This window comes from Nannospalax galili, unplaced genomic scaffold (assembly GCF_000622305.1).
Source record: "Nannospalax galili isolate Female #2095 unplaced genomic scaffold, S.galili_v1.0 scaffold46, whole genome shotgun sequence".
NCBI lineage: Eukaryota > Metazoa > Chordata > Mammalia > Rodentia > Spalacidae > Nannospalax > Nannospalax galili.
The window spans coordinates 4,084,132-4,098,441 of record NW_008355790.1 but is presented as its reverse complement, the minus strand read 5'-3'; the positions used below and the strand labels follow the sequence as shown (position 1 = coordinate 4,098,441).

Here is a 14,310-nt window from a genome sequence, read left to right as displayed (position 1 = left end):
GGGAAGAGGTGCTGTAGTAATTTCAGTGTATGTTGTGTGTGTCTGTCTGTGCGTCTGTGTGTCTGAGTGTGTCTGTCCCTGTGCCTTTCTATAGTTCTTCTGTGGACCTGAGCTGGTGTTGATTTGGCTAGTTCAGAGAGGAGAGTGCTTTATTTCAAAAACTTGGAAGAGCTGTTATTAACTTCAAACTTAGGAACAATTTGGTGCTGTTGCCTACAGTGCGAAGGGTTTGGTTGTGTCTCCTCTCTCTGTAAAGGTTGTCTGAGAAGTGACAAGACGGGAGTATTCCAAAGAATAATTTTAATTTTTATTCTGAAAAGCTTAGAAAGATAAACCTTACACTTTAATGAGTTAAAGCAACTACTATTTTCTTAAATTCTCTTAGTAAGTCATCCCCAAAGGATATAGTCATACTTTTATAAGTAGGATTTGCAACTACCGAGTTTCAAAAACAAAATAATTTCATGGAAAACTTCAGTCTCTTTGGAGGTTTTTAATCTTTTCATAGTTTAGAAGGGGGTGGGGGTATGGGTGAGTAAAGTCAGGACTAAGGTCATTATTTTTAATGTGCACACCGCGGTATATGTGAACTTTCGAGGGTGATGTTCACTTGGTTTATATTCACTAATATAATCCTCTGACATCAGCTTTAACCCCAACCTGAGCACATAGATAACTTAGTTAAAATGCAGGTTATTTTACATTGCTTTTGCTGAAAATCTTATTTAAAATAATGGTGTTAAATATTTGTTTACCTTCGTAAGCATCTAAAGTGGTACCATAAAATCATCAGACACAATGATCACTAGTGTTTAAATCCATAATGCTTAGCATAGTATTCAAATTTGTAGTAAGTAGTATATACTTTAGAATAATGCTTTAGTGTGCGCTAGTAAAGAAACTTAAAAATGGAAAAATGGTAGTCTTTCAACATAACATATGGAAATTTGTTTAAATATACAAAATGAATTTTTAAGAGGAATTTAAAAAAGATAACACAGGTATCATCTCATCCATGACCTAAAAATATTTAGCTTTGTTATTTATTTATTTATTTATTTATTTATTTATTTATTTATTTATTTATTTATTTATTGTCTTTTTGCGACAGGGTCTCCCTCTAGCCCCAGCTATGTAAACCAGACTGGCCTTGATCTATGTAGATCTGCCTGCCTCTGCCTCTGAGTGCCGGGGGTTAAGTTCGTGCCCTACCACACCTAGCTTGGTTTAACATTTTGATAAACTGTATTGTACCATTAACAGTGGTGCAAGGAAGAGAGAGATTGTTCAACAAAGAGTAAAGAGTGACAGCTGTTGCTTAGGCCCTGCCCAGGTTCCTGCATCCTGTCTGTAAAGCCAGGAGAGGTCACTTAACTACTTCCTAAGCCAGTTTCAGAACGAGAGGAGGGAACATGGAGCATGGTGCTGTGTGAACTATGTTTATACAAATGGGTTAGGAAAAAGGTGTTCCCTTTTAACATGTCTTTAAAAATATCTGTTTTCTTTAAAAAACAGGTTACTGTGACAGACAATGGAACACCCCCCAAATCTACCATTGCAAGAGTAATTGTCAAAATCCTTGATGAAAATGATAACAAACCTCAGTTCCTGCAGAAGTTCTACAAAATCAGGCTTCCTGAGCGAGAAAAACTAGAACGAGAAAGAAACGCCAAGCGAGAGCCCTTGTACCGGGTCATAGCTACAGATAAAGATGAAGGATCCAATGCAGAAATCTCCTACAGCATAGAGGAAGGAAACGAGCATGGGAAATTTTTCATTGAGCCCAAAACTGGAGTGGTTTCATCCAAAAAGTTCTCTGCAGCTGGAGAATATGATATTCTTTCAGTGAGTTGAAAACCTAGTCTCTGAATTTCTTCCATACTCCTCTATGAACCTGGTCTGGAGGCTGTTCTAACTTTATCCCTATTGAGTGAATGGCTGTGGTATTCATGACCCAACAATTAGCCATTACCTGGTCATGTTTGAGAAGTTCAAGTTCGTTTTTTCTTTATGGATTCTCTTGTTGTTTACTGTGTCCGGTGAATACAGTCATGAAGTACCCGTTCTTGTTACCAAACACTAAACATGTACTGTATTCATGTATAAATATGAAATATTTAAGCCTACTCAGCTGAATGAAAATCAAAGCAATCTTTGCTTCTTTTAGGAGGTATAAATTGTGATTTGCTGTTTTCACTGTTTCTGTTCCTGTGTTATAGATTAAAGCAGTTGACAATGGGCGTCCTCAGAAGTCATCAACCACCAGACTCCATATTGAGTGGATCTCCAAACCCAAACCATCCTTGGAGCCAATTTCATTTGAAGAATCCTTTTTCACATTTACTGTAATGGAAAGTGATCCAGTGGCTCACATGATCGGGGTGCTGTCAGTGGAGCCTCCCGGCACACCTCTGTGGTTTGAAATCATTGGTAAGCGGGGCTCATAGTTTTTGTTGTCCTTGTGTGGGTTACACTGAGAAATCTGATGCGGTTTTCTGATTTTTATGCATATCTCAGATCCCAAAATTGGGAAAAGACATAGGTGGAGAATTCCCTTAAGCTATAAAAATTTTCATATTATGTGTTAAACTTACTTTAAGTAGGTACTCCAAAGCCATCAAGTCATCGAGAGTTTGTTTTAATTCTTTGGAAGTACATGAGGGGATTTCAAGAACCTAAATGTTTTAGTTCAATTCTTGATACATATATTTATATGTAAAGTGGTAGTGACTATTGTCCAAACATTTAAAGTAGCAGTGTTTATATAACTGTCAGTATTTAATAGAAAATAAGCTTACAAAACCTGATTTGTAAAACTTAAACATTATAAGTGCTAAATTCAGCTTTTTAGTTTTATTTACTGTACTTTCTATAGGAAACTGGGTTTATAGATTGCTTCAGTCTCTTATAAAATGCACATGCTTAAGTCATTCTTTTCTTGTGTTATTTAATGAGTTCACACTTGATTATAATACCCTATTCAGTGTACTATTTAAAATTTTACATTAGAATTTTGTGTTTTAGATGACTCCTTCCATTTCCCACCTACACTTTGTACTGGAGATCCAACCCTTGGGCCCTCGCATATGCAAAACAAAGTCTCTGCTACTAAGCTGTACCCTAGCCCCTTGCTTTTAGTTTTTAATTTTGAGATAGGGTTTTATTAAGTTGCTTGGCTGGCTTTAAACCTGTCATCCTCCTACCTCAGCCTTCTGAGTAGCTGGGATTATAGATGCTTTGCCCTTAGATCTTTTTTATTCCATTTCTTCACAATATTTAATTACAAGGATACTTAGATCCAAAGTGTGGGTTGCAACAGTCATCTCTAGCTGAAACTTCTTAGCACTTTTCCCTCTTAGCCATGTTACCTTTCAGTATGCAAATGGTTATTGACCTCTGATGCCATTACTATTTATCTTAAGGGAAACATGATTAATTTCATAGCTAACTATAATCAAGGTAGCTTACTTTCTATTAACCTTTATCACATTTCCTGATTAACCAGCTTCTACTGTGCACATCCGACTTTGCAGTTTAATACTCACTGTGTCTGGAACTGATTGAACCTTTCTTCTGTGCTTGCTTTCCACGCTTGCTTGCCTCTTTGGGCTGCCCAGGAGATACGCTTGGTAGAGAAGTGTTTCACATCTTTCAGATGACTTGTGACCTGAACTGTACAGCAGAAGGTAGCTGCTGAGATCACATAATTTACCCCAGATTATGAGATCTAAAACGAAAGCATTGATTTTTATTTCAAGTGACTTATTTTCTATCATTGTTCTTTTCATAATAATGTACATTGTCACTCATCCCATTTACAACAAATACATTGATTCTTAGTCATCCCTGCACCTGGAGTTTCAGGTTTGACTGAATACTGTGTGTGTGTGTGTGTGTGTGTGTGTGTGTGCGTGCTTGTGTCTGTCTGTCTGTATGTGTGTCTGTGATTATGGTTTTGGAGTAGATTTAGCAGTAGAATTTCATGAGGACATTAAGCCTTATTTTCCCTCCATTTCTTTAAGTTTTAAAAAAAATTTAATTTATTTTTATTTTGTATGTATGAGTTGACCAGCATGTATGTAAGTGCATCCGTGTCATTCAGTGCCCTCAGTGGCCAGAAGAGGGCTTCATAGCTCCTGGAACCAAAGTTTTAGATGGTTGTGGGTGCTAGGAATGAAACGCAGCTTCTCTGTGAAAGCAGCCAGTGCTCTTAACTGACAGGCCATCTCTTCAGTCCCCTGCATTTCTTTTTATATTGTCAGTGTCTGAAGCTTTATGAATTTGAAAAGGAGTTTATTTAGAATATAGTTGAGGAGGTATCTGGATAGTATTAATAGGACAATAACTTCATTAAGCTCTATGATAACAAGGGGAAAATATTTTCAGGTAGTTTGTAATAGGGCTGATTGGCGTTAACTTCAACTGTTTGTTTCAGAGTTAGCGATTGTTTTGTTAATAGTTATTAGTGTTGTATTCTCAAAATAGAACAAAAATTTTCAGTAATAAAAATTTTATATGGCCAGTGCTGTTTGTAAACTGGCATACGGGCTTTTAAGGATGCCTAAGAAATCAAAATAAAAGGATTGACAGACTATATTAGCAGGGTTCTCTGCATGCAGACCTACTTTCATGCTTCCTCTCAATTCCTGGCTTCCTTAACAATTAAGGCCCAGTTTTTCCCTAAAAGCCTTGTCTTTAGAGTTGGCCGCTCCTTTCCTTGCCTTTTGAAACACTAGCTCCTTGGAATCACTTTGAATGTTATATTGGAGGCCTCTCTTCATGGCCTTTAAGAATTGAGAAACCACAAAACAAGTGACAGATTTCTGTCCTGTGACTTGCTTTAGCACTTCTGTTTGTTGTCATTTAAACTAGGTGGCAACTATGACAGTCACTTTGATGTCGACAAGGGCACCGGGACCATCATTGTTGCCAAACCCCTGGATGCAGAGCAGAAGTCCAGCTATAACCTCACAGTGGAGGCTACAGACGGAACCACCACTATCCTCACTCAGGTAAGTGGACACTAATGATGTGTTTGCCAGAGAGATGGAGATAACATCCTCGTGTCGGGCTCCACAGACAGCATGGGCAGTTGTATACTGATGTAGTTCACACACCTGTGCACTAGCAGTCCTTATTTAGGAAAAGAAAACAAACGGCAAATCCCAGTTGGGCTTTGCATGTGATTAAGCTGTCAGAAAAATTTTGAAAGGAGACTTAAAACCAAACCATGCTGTTGTCCTTTTGCCATTGAAATGTTGTAAATTTCATACTCATGTTTAATTTAAGATGTGCTAATGTGGAGTGTATTTACTGCTAAGAATGAATCGTATGCTTCATTTTCTTGAAAGCTGACTAAAGTGATTATATGTTACGCTTATCAATATTAGTGCTATCAATCCTCCCTCCCTTTCCTTTCCTTTTTTTTTTTTTAATTTTTATTTTTTGGTCTTTTTGAGACAGCCTTAGCTGGCCTGGAACTCACTATGTACACCAGGCTGGCCTTGAACTCACAGAGATCCGCCTGCCTCTGCCTCCTGAGTGTGCCACCAAGTGGCATGCACCACCAGCTTCTCTTCCTTTCTTTAAGTGAGCTGGGGCTATAGAAAAATGATTCTTCAGGTTGTTCTTATAATTTCTTTAATGTTTTTTGTTGCCACCTGATGGTAAAGTGAGTTGTGGCTTTCAAACTTAAATGTTTAAACCATGTAAGTTAAATGTCTTTTCTTGCTAAGTCTCCTTGATTCTCAATGTGGGCTGATGGAGCTATACAAAAGGTGTGTTCCTGGATGACTAATCACTGTGGGGTTTTAGGAGGAAGACACTCCCCTCCGTGCCCCCTCTTGTTGAATAGTTATAACATGCCAGATGTGGTTTTGGAAGCTGAATACTGTGGTAACAGGGCAAATTCTGCCTTCTTGGAGCTTACCTTAGGATGACAGAAGCTAAAGACTTGTCTGTTGTTTAAATATCCCTGAGAAAGAAGGTAAAGCACTTCTGAATTCTAGTTTTCTATCTTTAGATTATTCTCTTCTTAAATGAGACATGCTGTCTGCTCTGTCATTTAGTTACACTGAAGAATAAAAACTACATACAGTCTGTGATACATTTTCTGTCTGCCTGTCTCTTTTTCTTCTTTTGAGAGAGAGTCTCACTGTGTAGCCCAGGCTGTCCTGGAACTCATCATGTAGACCAAGCTTGCTAGGAACTCAGAGAGATCTGCCTGCCTCTGCCTCCCAAGTGCCAGGATTAAAGGTGTACATCACCGTGCCTGGCCCGGGATATATTTCCAATGAATAAATGATTAGATAACTTAAGGCTAGTTATGAAAATATTTTATTCTTTTCTCCAAATATTTATGATTTTTAATGTATATAAAATCAGTATTGCCTGCCCAGTATGTGCTTTTTGGGGTCATTTTGAGATTGTTGCATGAAAATTCTGGTACCATATTGTCTTGTCATTGTAGTGACAAGCAACATAAATAGGTTTTTCTCTCTTTGAAAATAAGCTGCTGAAGTTAAACTTTTTAGAGAATGGAAGTGAGAATAAATACATCAAAATTTGCAATAAATTTTAAAATAATTCTGCGAGAAAGGTTTAAAGAGTGTAAATGTGCACAATCTAATTCCCATGATTAGCTGGAAATCTGGCAGGAAGAAATTTGGTAAGCAGCAGACACGGCCTCTGTGTGGACCATTCTCACTAAATCCACATGCTGTATTGCTATGCAAGTGAACACTTAACGGTGTACTTCTTTCTCAAAACTGTATTCTTAGTGTAGTAGCTTAGCGTGGAACAATGGCAGACTTTGGGTGAAATTCCTGTACAACACAGGAAACATATTTAGTTTCCTTTTCTCTTATACATGAACTATTTTCAGATGGTCCTGACTATCCTAATGAATCTCAGCAGGGAGAAGTTGTGACAGAGCCCAGGCTTACCTGTGAAGGTGTGGGACAAAGGGGATGCTCACTAATTAGGTTTAGGGTTCCTCTCGGACTGAGGACAGGGAGATAGGGATCTGGGAGAGAGCTGAGCAGCAGATCCTACAAAAAGGAACACAGGATCTGAGCGGTGCTGATAAGGCCTGGAACATAGGGCAGATGTGGGTTTGTGGGTGAAACTCAAGAACCAGCAGAGCAGCTTTTGTACATCCAGGTCAGTAGCTGCAGATGCCAGATCTGAGAGGGTTTAGGCAACATTCCCAATCACACAGGCTACACCCTTCACAGAGCAGAATGGGAAGGAGTCAGCGTGGGTGCCATGCTCTGCCCAGATAGCCCTCCCCTGCTTCCCTGTCCTGCAGCCTTCTTACTGGGGTGCTTCCCAGCACTAACCAGGTCAAGTCACTCTGCTTTGTCTCATCTGTGTCTGCGCATAGAAGTCCAGTTACCTTTGTTGCTATTGCATTGAAGCAGTTTTGCTTTCCTGTTTTCTTTGGCTTTCTCTGGGGCATCATTGTACACTCTGGCCAGGTGGCCGGGTTTGAAGCTTATCTTCACCTCTCACTCCCACGCAGGGGTAAGCTCAAACTCTTCTGCTTCCATTGCCTCCTCTGGAAAATGATGTTGATCATCCTCCCAGTTCTTTTGAAGGTTAAGAGAGACTGCACAGAGGGCTCGCACCCTCTTCAAGCTCTTAGCCTGTTACCCAGGAAGCATTCACAAGTGGTAACTGTTCAACAACACCTTGTTCTTACTTCCCTAAAATTCACCTTTCTGTCTCTGGTCTCTGTCCCTGAAACTCACCTTGGGCTACCTGCTACCAAAATGGTCCAGCTGACCGAGTCTTACGAAACACTTTGTGGGGAGATAGGAACAAACCTTTACTCACTGTGGATCAGGAACCAACAGCAATTCAAAGTAAGGATACCACCAAAGCTCAACTTGGTGAACCATTGAGATTTATTGGGGTTACTTACGGGAACAGCAGTGATTCAGAGACAGCTGCACCACTAAACGCCCATCCTTGGTGATGAACTGGTGAAAGTTGGAAGCCTAGAGTGTACTGCACAACTCTGCTGGGCTACTAAGTTGATCTAAGCCCTCCTCTAGGCAGCCCAGCTTCTCTGAGAGAGATTCTCAGCAGTCTTTAGGACATATATATGCTTGAGGATGGTAGAGCGTAGTGGATAGGGTCAGTCTCTAGAACTTCCTGAAGCTGTTGAGCTGTTTACTGCCCTAGCTTAAGGAGCTTCCCTGCAGGATAGAATGTTACACCTCCCCTTAGATCATCCTATTGTTTTACCTGTCTTTAACATCCTGACTCTTAAGGAACATCCCCAAGAAGGAAATTTCTCCTCATAGAGAAGCCTGTGTCTTAAAGAGAGCTTCCCTCTAAGATGGAATGTCTCTTCTTGGAGTAAGTTGCTATGCAACACCCAGATGTAGGTAAAGGTGAATTTCCTCAGATGAAAAGGGCTGGAGCCTTCATGATGCAGAGCTCTCCAGCCTCAGCTTGGGAATGCAGCTTTGTGTATTTGATTCCGAGTTATTCCTTCTCCTTCACTACATTCTTTCTAGTCTCTGGAAGAAAGCTGTGTGCATTCTTACCTTTGACTGTCCAGCCTGACCATCCTCGACTCACACTCATTTACCTGCCAATCTAAAACCTTAAGCAAAATGTTACTTCCTTTACGTGAGCTTTCTGAATATCCCAGCTAACTCTGACTTCTCAAAACGTGCTTCGTAGTGTATGGGGCAGAATTTAGGCTTCATCAGGATATGACATTGCCCATGGCATGAGGACAGTCACCTTTGCTTGTTTCTCATGTACCTTCTGCGTAGGTGCCTGTTGATCAAGTATCCTCTAGGATGAAGGTTCCAACAGAATCTCCTTGTCAAAACCTTTCTGTGTTCTTTCAGCTGTTTTGTTTGACAGTGGTTGCCTGAACTTGGAGCAGGATTAAACTTCCCTGCCTAGCTCCTGCTGTATGGTCAACTTCAGTTTTAAATGTATAAGTATAGCATGATTTAATGTTTAGAACTTCCCTTTTCAGCTAGGCTTCCCCGGTCATCTTTGACCTTTAAAAGTGAGCCATCTGTACTTTCAAATGATTATATAACTTTCACATAAACTTTTTCTGTGGGTTGGTGAATGAATTTAGCATTCAAATACAATTTTGTATTAAAATGCATCCATTGATGTTGTAATGTTCCTTGGGAACACTGGTATGGTCTCATGAAGAAGTGGTATTCATGTGGGTGCACCAGTGTTGTTAGCAGAGTTACCTGGCATTGACAGAACTTTGGTCTCTTGTTTTTCTTGAGTCTGTAAAGCAAGCCCCATGTTCATAGAAGCCAGAAAAGCTCATAATTCTTCTTTGTAAAGCATAAACCATCTATTGTGATTTGTGCTTTCACTGTCCCACATTCATATATGTCTCCTCATTCTGAAACTATTCATTTATCAAGGTAAATAATTCTGGCTTCATTTTGTTTTTAATTAAGACTCAGTTTTTCCACATCTGCCCTTTTTTCCTCTAAAGCTTTCTTTTTATGTTGACATATTTGGCAAAAGTTTTTCTTTTCAGTCTATGCAAATTGCCTTTAGGAAATAAACATTTGCTACTTATCTGTAGGTTTTAAAGTCACAAGACTGTAATTTAAAAGCATATCTTCTTGTTTGGGCTGTACTGGGAACCTAGCCCACAGACCGTGTGTGATAGGAAGTTCTCAAGTGCTGAGCTGTATCCCCAGCCCTAAAACCATTTCTCAGTGTTCTTTCTGTATTTAAAATTTTTTAATAGGAAATGGGTATGGTGACACACTCCTTTAATCCCAGTACTCTGGAGGCAGAGGCAGATGGATCTCTGTGAGATCGAGGCCAGCCTGATCTACATAGTGAGTTATAGGCCAGCTGGGGCTATAGGGAGACCCTGACTCAGAAAGACCAAAAATAAATACTTTTTAAACAAAAGGAACCTGGAGTTTCAGAGATTAGAATGAGAAATTTAGATAGCATTACCGTTCTTCTCAACTCTAATAGTGTTAGGAAAAGGGAAGTCTAAATCCTGGCAAAGCAAACTGTTTCCCCTCTGTGGGTAGTCTCCAGACATTTCACTGGACACCGAAGAGAAGTTGACCTCCATTTCAGAAGGAGTCACCTGTAAACAGTATTGTATCACCAGAGTTTGGAAGTTTTAAGTAAATAATGTACCCAAAATGAGCAGTTTTCAAAAGTTTCTTTCATTCTAGAATTTTGTTGCTTTTATTTCTCTTGTTTGTATTTAGTTTGGGTCAAGTAGCATTTTTTCAATAAATGTGTAATTTTCTTGATTCGTCAAGTATTAAAACATTGTAATTATGAATATCATTATATGAGTCCATTTGCCATTTGTTTCATTTCAGGTATTCATCAAAGTAATAGATACAAATGACCACCGTCCTCAGTTTTCTACATCAAAATATGAGATTGTTATTCCTGAAGACACAGTGCCAGAAACCGAGATTCTGCAAATCAGTGCAGTGGATAAGGATGAGAAAAACAAACTAATCTACACTCTACAGAGCAGCATAGACCCACTGAGCCTCAAGAAATTCCGTCTTGATCCCACAAGTGGCTCGCTCTACACTTCTGAAAAACTAGATCATGAAGCCATTCAGCAACATGTCCTCACAGTCATGGTACGGCACCTGCTTGCTTCCTGCTTACAACTGTTAACTGGAAGGGTTCCTGTGGTGGAGGGATAGTGGTATTTTTAATCCATGAAAAGGAAACGTCCAGCAGAGTTAATAATGTGTTGGTTCTTCTAGGTCCGGGATCAGGATGTCCCTGTAAAACGCAACTTTGCAAGAATCCTGGTCAATGTCAGTGACATGAATGACCATGCCCCTTGGTTCACCAGCTCCTCCTATGAAGGGCGAGTCTACGAATCGGCAGCTGTGGGCTCAGTTGTGGTGCAGGTTACAGCCCTGGACAAAGACAAAGGGGAAAACGCTGAAGTGCTTTACTCCATTGAGTCAGGTATTTTTGAAGCACTTGAAGTTTTGACTTTGCATTTGTAAAAGTAGATCTTATGTTTTCTCCAGTTAGTTGTGGGTGTTAAAGTATTTCTGTATATTACTGCAAAAGTTGGTTGAATTTTACCTACTCTTTCATGTGCTAGGAGAAAGGGATTTAAAAAATTTTTACCCATCAAGAAGCAGAGTCCTAATATGCTTGAATGTCAGGAATTCCGGATATTAAAAATATTAACATAAATTAAGACTGATAAATCTTGAAGGGAAAGAACTTTATCTTCCCAATTTAGTATTCTGAAATATAGTTTAAGCATTCATTTTACACTATGAAATCAGTTAGAAAAGTACTGGCCTAGTAATTCAACATTTGCTTTTTTTTTTAACATTTTATTTATTATTTTTATTTTATTAGTAAGAGTGTGTTGCCTGCCTGTCTGTAATTGCACCTGTGTCGTGTACTGTCCAAGGAGGTCAGAAGAGAGTATCAGATCCCCTGGAACTGGAGTTATGGCCATTGTTACCTGCCATGTAGGTGCTGGAAATCGAACCTGGGTCCTTTGCAAGAGCAGCCACTGCTCTTAACCACTGACCCATCTCTCCAGCTCCCTCAACATTTGCTTTTAATGAAAGTATTTTCTTCTGGGGCAGAGTAAGAAATGCCTTGACAGAATGATGGGCTAAGTCTTGAGCCAGTTTTTAGGAAGAGTACCTTGCCTTGTACCCCTGGAAGGCAAGTCCCCCTTTTCTCCCCCTTGTACCTTTTGAAGTTGAGTTCGTGCATAGAATCAGGCTGTTGCTATAGGCCACAGAGTGGTCCTAGGATGAGAAATATTAGAAACGGGGCTGCTGGGGTTGGCTAGAGGCAGCATGGGCCAGGAAGGCAAACTGGGCCAGGGCTATGCTTCCGGAAGGATCAGACACAAGACCCACAGTAGAGAATCATGAGTCAGTATGACAGCGTCATGGGTGCTCTGTCCTATGGTGCCATGCCTTCACTCATGTCCTCAACCCATGGATTACTGCAGCCCAGTCTATGTGACAGGCACCAGGTTAGTAGTCTTCATGCCTGTGTTTGGTAGGTAGAGGTTGCCATGTATGTTCTGAAGGGATTCTGCTGTAGAGCACTTGATCACACATTTAGAAACTACATTGTAACAGGACTTTCCTGAGCCTGCTGAATAGGAGTAAGTGATGAAGGATTAAGAAGGCACTTTAGTTTGCCCCCCTCTTCGCTGCTGTTGTTAGTACAAGAAAGAGCCTATTCCATTTTTCTTTCTTTGTCATGGTTTTAAAGACTTGACACCTACTTTTTTCCTTTAAGTGCAGAGCTCTACCCGTTTACAGATGGTCTTCTTAGGCGTTCAGATCCATGGGACTGTAGATCATCTGTAGATCATAGAATCAAAATCTGAGCAAATAGAACACTCGTGTGCTTTATGTGCTGAATTGTTTTTATTTTCATATTTGAAATTTCATTTGTTTCCCTTAGAATATCAAACTGAGCTCGTTATTCACAAATAAGATTCTATGTACTGCCTGCGATTGGAGTGTTAAAGTGCATTGTGGTATGGTTAGTGCCTTGAATCAAGAAAAAGAATTTTTCCACTGCTTCAGAAATTTAGCACTTAAAAGAATAGTGCATTCCATCTGTGCATGCCTGAGCATTTCAATAAAGTAATTTTGTCATCGACAAACCGACTGGGTTTATGTAGGAGAAAATGTTAAACTTTTCCTTAGCTTTCACATAATTTTCAACAACTGGGTGGCTAAAATATGATTGTTGGTGTCTAAGTGAAGGCATGCACATTCCTTGAATGTTTGTAATGACTGATGGGATTAGTAATTTGGTATTCTAAGAATGGAACTCTGTCTCCTTCCAAATAGGCTGAGTACCAGTGGACTATTCCCATGTGGAGATAGGACTTTTAAGATAACTCATAGCTTTGCCAATGTAAAATTATGCTAAACAATTGTTTTATAGGAGACCACTCTCATTAAAATGCAGTAGATACAGAGAGAACATACACCTGTTGGTATCATATGACCTGTAAAATGTTCACACTGCCTCTAATTGAACAGTTTATTCATAATCAGCTGCTTCTAATTTGTATCAGATTACATTTAATAAAGTTCAAAAGACTAGTTATAAATTCCATTCGTAATACTGCATGTTTAATTAGGAGAAATTTATTGAGCAAAAGGGTTAGCCTGATTTAAAGTCTCTAGGGAAAAAAGAATTTAATTAAAAGATATTTCCAGTAACAATTGAATTATACACCAGAGACATATTAGTGCCATACTCTGGTCTGGATGGTGCTGGCATGTCTTTATGACATTTTAAAAGGTAGATTTTTAGAATACTACTTTATTGCTGTTGTAAGACCTGGAGATTGAAGATACTTGGTAAATATATTTATTGGTTTGAATTGGTTTTCTTCCCCCAGACTTAAATATAATTGTCATTGAAACTTGGTAGAAGTTGCTACACTGTCAGCGAGTCCTTACTAAACATTGGCCATGTGTTAACCATAGGAAGAAATGGGCTCCCCTGCTTGTCTCTCTTGCCCTATTGAGAGATAGGGTCGTGGCTTACGAGCAAGTGTTGACTTGCTTGTCCAGATAATTTCCCTGTTTAAATGCAGAGAACAATTTAAAGTTGTAATATTTCAGCTAAAGTGAATGAGTAAACCTCAACCGAGTACAGTTTTCTGCTCATTGACCTTGTTTCCAGGAGTCATCTGTGTTATTTCAGTGTCTGGGAAAGGCTGCTGGTGTCAGGAGCACATTTATAACCCTCAGCAGCCCTCACTGCTTTCTTCTCAGTACATCTGAAGTTTATCTTGATGCATACATAAGTGAGATTCATGTATTTAATCACTAGCTGGATTCATGTTTAACCTTCTTGAGTCAGTGACAAGCCCAGGGCCATCTTTATCAAATGTCACATTACTCCAGATGATAAAGAATATTTGTGAATTTTACATAGCTGATAAATAACCAGAATGTCCTATACCCTATAAAGAAAAATCAAGGGTGGAGTTTGGTGGCAAATGCCTGTCACCGGAGCACATATGAGGCTAAGGCAGGGTTGTAGGAGGCCAGCCTGGGACACGTGTTTCATACTTGCCTGAGCTGCATAGGAAACCCCTGTCTCCAAAAACAGTAAACCAAAATAAATAGGAAGAAAGGGGAAAAAAAAAAGGGTGGGGGAGCATAGTGAAAAATAAAAAGAGCCACCCTGAACAGGAAAGTCAAGGAAACTGTCACTATGATGTTCTCTAAGCACAGTAGTCAGGTAAATTCTGAATGATCAAGTGAGTTAATGGAGAAATTCAAAGGGTAGCTA

General features: G+C 39.5%; 1 protein-coding gene across 7 annotated transcripts in view; it reads left to right on the top strand.

Annotated features, from left to right (window-relative positions):
• Positions 1-14,310, top strand: part of Fat1 (FAT atypical cadherin 1) — a 133,035-nt gene that overhangs the window by 83,591 nt on the left and 35,134 nt on the right. For all 7 annotated transcript variants that reach the window (XR_003847118.1, XM_029556371.1, XM_017803325.2 and 4 more), the window contains 5 exons: positions 1,516-1,845; positions 2,220-2,430; positions 4,873-5,012; positions 10,353-10,628; positions 10,758-10,968. Coding sequence is in view for 6 of the 7 variants with exons in the window: in XM_029556371.1 (XP_029412231.1) it covers positions 1,516-1,845; positions 2,220-2,430; positions 4,873-5,012; positions 10,353-10,628; positions 10,758-10,968 (1,168 nt within the window). In the remaining variant the exon portion in view is untranslated. The remainder of the gene's footprint in view (positions 1-1,515; positions 1,846-2,219; positions 2,431-4,872; positions 5,013-10,352; positions 10,629-10,757; positions 10,969-14,310) is intronic.